The sequence below is a fragment of the Salmo salar genome, chromosome ssa10 (assembly GCF_905237065.1).
Source record: "Salmo salar chromosome ssa10, Ssal_v3.1, whole genome shotgun sequence".
In the NCBI taxonomy this organism is placed as follows: domain Eukaryota; kingdom Metazoa; phylum Chordata; class Actinopteri; order Salmoniformes; family Salmonidae; genus Salmo; species Salmo salar.
Window position 1 is genome coordinate 17,510,633 of NC_059451.1, and position 8,132 is coordinate 17,518,764.

The 8,132-nt window shown below is 40.9% G+C and overlaps 1 protein-coding gene across 2 annotated transcripts in view; it reads left to right on the top strand.

Moving 5' to 3' along the window:
* The first annotated feature begins 1,234 nt into the window (after nucleotides 1-1,234).
* The window catches only part of LOC106613653 (low-density lipoprotein receptor-related protein 8), a 31,405-nt gene continuing 24,507 nt past the window's right edge, over nucleotides 1,235-8,132 (top strand). For both annotated transcript variants that reach the window (XM_014216141.2, XM_014216140.2), the window contains exons 1-3: nucleotides 1,235-1,520; nucleotides 3,671-3,787; nucleotides 4,726-5,097. In XM_014216141.2, the coding sequence (XP_014071616.1) occupies nucleotides 1,460-1,520; nucleotides 3,671-3,787; nucleotides 4,726-5,097 (550 nt within the window). In that variant the 5' untranslated portion in view covers nucleotides 1,235-1,459. The remainder of the gene's footprint in view (nucleotides 1,521-3,670; nucleotides 3,788-4,725; nucleotides 5,098-8,132) is intronic.

Genomic DNA, 8,132 nt, shown 5'->3' on the forward strand with positions numbered 1-8,132 from the left:
CCTCTAATAAGACTGCAATTACCACCAGTTACATGTTATTACAGTGTAACTGAGTTATTACATCTAACTACTTGTTAGTTTAATTACACTGTAATAAGGACCCCTTTAAATTAAATGTTACCGAAAATCCTAACAAATCAGGTAAAGAGCACCATGTGATGCAGAAAAATATGTGGGAACTCCTTCAAGACTGTTGGAAAAGCATTCCAGGTGAAGCTGGTTGAGAGAATGCCAAGAGTGTGCAAAGCTGTCATCAAGGCAAAGGGTGGCTACTTTGAAGAATCTTAAATATATTTTGATTTGTTGAACACTTTTTTGGTTACTACATGATTCCATAGGTGTTATTTCATAGTTTTGATGTCTTCACTATTATTCTACAATGTAGAAAATAGTAAAAATAAAGAAAAACCCTAGAATGAGTAGGTGTGTCCAAACGTTTGACTGGTACTGTATATACATATATTTTTTTGTTGCTTAACAGGTGGGGCTCAAAACAGGAACGACAGGTCTGTTTTGTCAACGAACTCAATGTATTCCAAACACGGGTTGTAACCATGATCCCAATAATTTAGGTAGCCTAGTAAAAAATGCACCCTTCTGGTATGTTCTATTGCCAACTGCCTGGGACTCGTTGTTAACCTGCTGACAATTATTTATTTATTTTTACTTATTAAGTCAAAGACGAAATTAATTGCAATACACAAGCCTCAAACATATGAGCATAACTAGCCTACAAAGAACCACGGTGGCCTCAAGGTAAATTGAGAGGCTTTGTCTTCATAATAAACGTGTCCCACCCAGTGCAACATGCCCAACTCTGCTCACTGGGGCGTGGTTTACGGAGCGCTCTCAGAAATAAACGCTCGTAACGCCGTATTCTAACGGATTGAGTGATCAGCACATAACCTGCACCATCCTCACTCACTAGATGCGCATTTAAAGTGGCAAATGCGCAATTAAAGGGGAATAATACTCAAGTCAAAATGTGTTCGTTTTCTTCCAGACCTAAACATGTTTTTCTTCTGATGTGATTTAAGCATTGACATGGACTCAGAACCTCAAATTTCGTTGTTTCTCTATTAACAACTATTTTAAAACCAGGAAAAATGAAACTGAGAACATAACGTGGGAGAACAAAAAATAATTTGGGGAGAAAAATCACAGATTTATGTCAAGTACAGTTTCATAAACTGCGTTATTCCCCCTGAAGCAGGTCCTAGCTCCTTCACTGACCACTATATCTAGGCTGGCTACTTTCGGCAATGCATGGCAGTGGCAAGCTATTTACGTTACTGCATGCGACTCAGCACCAAGAAAGGGCTTTAGCTTCACAGACGTGGTCAGTTCAGATTTCGAACACATCGCAACACAACCGTTTTTAACGCTGCTCGTTTTATTAGCTAACGCAACATTACGTCATTCCCATGCGCCTCTGACTGCAGACAACGAAGGACAGAGCATGGGATATCTAAGTAGAAGTCTTCTTCTTACTCAGTTGCTAACCTTACATCATATTTGGGGTAAGATAAACTTGCCAGTTACATATTTACACGTGTTTTATTGGTATTTGTCATTTTGCGTTGGGGGCGCGTGTAACGTTTCCTCGGCTTGTGTAAAGAGATGCACAATATTTCCATCGCCTGATTCGCAGCTGTTTTATGACGTGTAGTCCACATTTCTTACATATCTGCACTTGATAGCGCATGTTATGAAAATACTTGCTTTCAAATGTTTATTGACTTGCTACAGCACCTTTGGAACTTCCCCAAATCGAAGTAATTCATTCAACGTTTCTGTAGACACTTTTCACATCTCTCTTGCTGTAGAGTGGGTATAGCTAAATCTCTCGAAAAACCTTCTCTTTGCAGGGTTTTCAGCGTTAGCTTCGCTCAAGGCTGGCTCCGTGTGAACTACAAACGCTTAAGGATCGGCCCCTTTTTTTCAATTTTCGTCTAAAATGACATAGCCAAATCTAACTGCCTGTAGCTCAGGCCCTGAAGCAAGGATAAGCATTTTCTTGGTACCATTTGAAAGGAAACATTCTGACGTTTGTGGAAATGTGAAAGGAATGTAGGATAATATAACACATTAGATCTGGTAAAAGATAATAGAAAGAAAAAAAACTACAGTTTTTTTTGTATTTTTTTGTACCATCATCTTTGAAATACAAGAGAAAGTCCATAATGTATTATTCCAGCCCAGGTGCAATTTAGATCTGATCCAATTAACCATTGCATTTCTGTTCAAAATGTTGTATCAAGACTGCCCAAATGTGCCTAATTTGTTTATTAATAACTTTTCATGTTCAAAACTGAGCACTCTCCTCATACAGAAGTATGGTATTCTTTCACTGTAATAGCTACTGTAAATTGGACAGTGTGGTTAGATTAACAAGAATTTAAGCTTTTTGCCAATATCAGATATGTCTATGTCCTGGGAAATGTTCTTGTTACTTACAATCTCCTGCTAATCACATTAGCCTATGTTAGCTCAACCGTCCCGCAGGGGACCCACCAATCCTGAAGACGTTTTTTTAAGACACTATGTTTTAACGTTTAGAAACGTCAATAATCATCGCATACGAAACTGTTTTCAAAACATGGCCCGTATCTTTCATGTCAGCGAGGAATAATATTTCAAAGAAAAAAGCTATACGTAATGTAGCAGATTTGCACAGATCCATAATGCAGTGTGTGCCTCCAGTCTGCGAACTACACTTCCTCCCCAGCTATGCTTAAATATAGGGGTTCGGAGCACGCTAATTAGCACAGGTGGTCGCTTCTGTTTACCGTAAACAAGCACTGTAATATGGCTGTGTGGGAACACTAATCCTAACCCTATAAAGGTGTGTAGTAATTGAACATTTTTGTTTTTTGAGAATTATTTATTGCAGATATTAAAGATCCGTCCCTTATGTTTCCAAAACCGTATTGCAAGCGATGCATGGTAACATTTAGAGCAAGTGTCGGGGCTCTTAACAAAAGTCTCCAGAAAGAAGATAACTACCTTTAGCGATTATTGATTAAGGTATCATCTATGAATGGGCTTGGGTAGCTTATAAGAAAATTCCAAATGCATTTCTCCATTTGTAGGCATTATAGGGAACACCCTGCCGACCTGTGAACAGTCCCAGTTCAAGTGCAGGAACGGGAGGTGCATTCCCAGCCTCTGGGTGTGTGACAGAGACAGAGACTGTGAGGATGGCAGTGATGAACTCCGCTGTAGTGAGTGACAGTGGAGGGGGTTTTCCCTGGTCAAAGTCCAGTGGATCATAGAGAGGCTGAATTCCCCTTTGCAGAGGGATGTACCTGTACTAACTTGAGAGTATCCAGTAGCAGGGATGTCAGAGTCCAAAGTCTTTGAGTTTGCTGATTTCCATAGTTGGCCATATCAGTTGTGAAATTGGATCTGTTTGAGCATACTGTAGGTATGTACACCCGTATTATCATTGTGTACTCTGGGTTGTGTTCACTAGACACCAAATATAAGAACACTGTCAACCCGGGAGAGACTGCTTGAACTTGTCCAATAAGAAATGCTGTTTTTGCTACAGTGCGCTATGAATATGATCCAGATCACATGTACATAAAATGTATTGATATAAGGGATTAATTGCATATAACAATTTTGTCATTTGTGAAAAGATCATTTCATTTTGGCTGTGTTTCAGGGGAGCAGACCTGCCCAGGGTTTCTGTGTAAAGATGGAGGCTGCGTTGCCCAGAGTGCTCTCTGTGACGGCACCACGGACTGCCGTGACGGCTCTGACGAGTTTGAAGACACCTGTGGTAAGAGCTATGGGAAAGATGACACCTGCCATGTGGGTTGGGCTCAAGTAACACATGGAACAAATTGCTCTGAACGTCAGTGTGTGAAGTGCACATTTCTTTATCCATCCGATTTCCTCACAGCCTCTCATAATCTTAAACACAATGGGCCACATCCACTAAGCCTTTGCACAAATGCAAACTTTGCTTAAAGCGGCAATCAGCAGTTGAAACAATAACAAAGTTAACTCCCCACCCGTTTCTGTAAAAAGTTGAGGGATAGGGCTGGAGAAATGTAACCACTTTCAAATTCTATGGATGCAAGGACTGGCCATCCGTGATTTAAAAATATATTGTTTTAACCATGTTTTGACGGTTATATATGGTTTGTTTACATTTATTTTGTTTACAAACATTGGAGTGAAACTAGCTTATATTTTGTGGTACGACAGTTGAACAAAGCTCAGGAGGAATTGAAGTTATATTCTTCAATAACCAATGGGTACATTTCTTTAATTCAGAAGTCCAACAATGGATGAAGCAACTGCAGATTGCCCCTTTAAATTCCAGAGGGATTAAAGCATAACAGTAACCAGCAAATCCAGGTTTACAAAATAAAAAGACCGAAACAGCATTAAGTAAAGCTGAGCTGTGTTAGTACACCAATGACCGAATGTGTAAGGGCAGTGTGCAATATGTATGTGGTTGTACAAGACGTGTAGAATATGTATGGCACGGGGTAACGTACAATGTATGCATTATGTTGTTGAGTGTGTAATGTACAGTCTTTTTCTTAGATAATTTCCCCCTTTAGGACATTAAGGTTAATTCTATCCTAGTTTACTACAATAATAGGTAATAATAGGTGCAAACTTTGCATTTAAAAGCTTAGGAATTATACCCCATTATTCAAAGTACATGATCACTAATTCCTCTCTATGGGCTCTCATCTTTCCCAGGTTTACGCCAATGTAAGAAGGATGAGTTTGCCTGCGGCAGTAGCCGATGTGTATCCCTCCGCTTCCGCTGTGATGGCACTGACGACTGTGGTGACGGCAGTGACGAAGCCTCCTGTCAGAACTGTACAGCCGACTTCTTCCTCTGTGAGAGGACAGGGAGCTGCGTTGCCAGGGCCAAGTTGTGTGACGGACGGCCCGATTGCCCTGACGGGCAGGACGAGGGCGCTGACCCATGTCCCTCCGGCCAGCCCCCTGCCCCTCACACCTGCTCCAGCTCTGAGTTCAGTTGTGGGGACGGCCAGTGTATGCCTCACTCCTGGAGATGTGACCACTCGCCTGACTGTGCTGACGCGAGGGATGAGGATGACTGTGGTGAGATGTAATTTTTGTCGCTTTTTAACATTACATCTAGATCTTTAGGCAGGAAATGGAAGAATATGGACTGAAACGGGGACCACCTGGACTTGTCTAATTTGAACACAACCATGCACTGCTGCTCTCATCTGTATAGACCAGCAGATGGCAAAATAACTTCACTTCTCAAGTTGTAATCTACTTTAGGGCCCTATAAACTCTGTGATGCGGACAGAATCATGGAATCCAAACAGAATTCAACAATATTGAAAAATGTATTGGTCATAAAAATATAATGCTATTGATATTCCATAACTAAGGGCCTATGTTCCGGACACAGACTAAGTCTAGCACTCGACTGAAAAGCACTTTCAATTTTCTACTGAGCATGCTTTTTAGTCCAGGAGTAGGCTTAATGTTGCTCCAAGAAACTGACAAAACATTCTGGAATTTTATATAATATATTTTGGATCTGTGCACTAAAACTAGCTTAGTTTGACATCCTGTAATGATTCTCTGATAGCCTATATAGTGTCACATTGTTTGGATAGGTAATGTTCCTTATCACAATGATATCTTTGTGTCTATGCTTTTTTTTTTTTTTGAATATTTTATTTTTGCATTTTCCAATTAAGAACATTCAAAACAAAAGTGAAAATATGTTAGACAACAAAGGACAAAGTGACGGTAACAGACGAGCGTAATAAAAAATAAAAATTATATATACGGGCATACATAATACATAAAAAACATACATGATACATAAATCATAATAAAATAAATATTAATAATAATAATGAGACATTGATTCATATGGTCACCTGCTGTAAGCTACATATTATACATTACGTGTGAAACATTATATAAGAATTATATAGAGATTCAATCAATGTGGTGTGGGGGGAGATTCTCCATATAGTCAATAAAAGGTTGCCAAATTCTGTAAAATGTCTTTAACTTATTCCTCAAGCAGTAAGTGATTTTCTCCAGTGGGATACAACTATTAACTTCCGATAGCCACATTGCCACTGGTAGGGGGGAATCCGATTTCCATTTCAAGGCAATACATTTCTTGGCAATCGCTAGCAATATTTCTGTTAGCTTTATAGTATGACTTTGCCTAAGATTGGTGTTAGTATAGTTACCCAGTAGGCAGACCTCGGGGTCTAAAGGGAATGCAACCCCGTGGATTGAGGATATGGTATCGCATACCCCCTGCCAGAAACCATGTAGTTTTGAACACTGCCAAGTGGAATGGAGGAATGTTCCTTCATCTGAGCCACATCTAAAACATAGGGAGGAGATATCAGGATTGAACTTGTGCAGTCTAGATGGGGTGATATAGAGCTGATGGAGGAAATTAAACTGGATCAATCTGTATCTGGAGTTCAATGTGGATGTAACACCATCCCTGCATAGGTCACTCCAAAGGCCCTCATCAAGATCAATACCCAGATCTTTTTCCCATCTAAGTCGGGGTTTATGTAGCTCAGGCAGTGTTAGTACTGACATTAGAGCATCGTAAACACGGGAAATGGTCTTGAGTAGTGGTTGGTCTGCATGGCAGAATTGTTCAATAGGTGACATCTTAGGTAGGTTCCATTGTCCCTTGAGAGTCACCCTAATAAAGTCTCGTAGTTGTAGGTAGCTAAAGAAGTCCCTGTTAGACAAGTGGTATTTCTGTTTCAGCTGTTCAAAAGACATAAGAACTCCCTCCTCATAACAGTGTTCCAGAAGAGTGATCCCCTTATCAGACCATGGTCTAAAGTTGCTATTCTGGAAAAACATAGGGATCAATCTATTGTTCCATAAAGGGGTTTTAGGGGAGAGAAATCCCCCTCGTCCGAACAGCTCATGCAGTTTACACCATGCCAGGACAGAATGTATGATTAAAGGGTTGTCTGTGATGGTTTTTATAGATTTTCTGTCCCATTTGTAAAACAATTCTGCCCCCGTGTCATCATTCATCTCAAGCTTTTCAATGTTCAACCATGAGGGGAGGGACCATTGTCAAACCTCTGAGCCAGAAACCTAGACTGAGCAGCCCAGTAGTACATTCTAAAATTGGGGAGGTTTAAGCCCCCTTGACCATAATCCAGGGTCAGTTTGTCCAGGCTAACCCTCGGGGTTTTGCCATGCCAGATAAACCGTCTGGTCAGCTTGTCAAGAGAGGAAAAGAATGCTGCGGGCACAGGGATAGGGAGAGATTGAAACAAATATAGAAATCTGGGCAGGATATTCATTTTAATCACATTGATTCTACCCAGTAGGGTGAGAGGCAAGTCCATCCACCTACACAGGTCACCCTCCACCTTCTGCAACAAGCCGGCCAGATTGAGTTTATAGAGGTTGTTCAGGTTACCATCCACCATTATGCCCAAATATGTGAAGCCCAGAGGCGACCATCGAAAAGGAAACTTGTGCTTGATGGTATGATGGTCAAAGACAGACAGCGGTAAGATTTCGCTTTTATCGAAGTTAACCTTATATCCAGAGAAAGAGCTATAACACTGTAGTAGGATCTGCAAGTGAGAGAGGGAGTGTTCTGGGGTTGTTAGAAATAAGATAAGGTCGTCCGCAAAGAGTGATAGTTTATGGGTATGGGGGCCCACCTCAAAGCCATGTATGTCAGGGCACGATCTAATAGCCTCAGCCAACGGTTCGATGGCGAGGGCAAAGAGGTGGGGGCTAATTGGGCAACCTTGTCTGTTCCCCCTATAGAGAGGGAAAGAGGAGGAAGTAATCCCATTGGTAGCAATCCTAGCTTTAGGAGATTTGTAGAGTGATTTTATCAAATTTACAAAAACGGTACCTAAACCAAACTTTTCCAAGACGCGAAAGAGGTATGGCCATTCAACCCTATCAAAGGCCTTTTCAGCGTCGAGGGAGACTGCGACACTAGGTATTTTGTTTTTGTTAGCAAGGTGAATTATATCAAAGAACCTTCTGAGATTATTGGAGGACAGTCTATTAATTATGAAGCCAGTCTGATCTGGGTTGACCAACAGGGGAAGACATGACTCCAGTCTCTTAGATAGCATCTTGGTGACCAG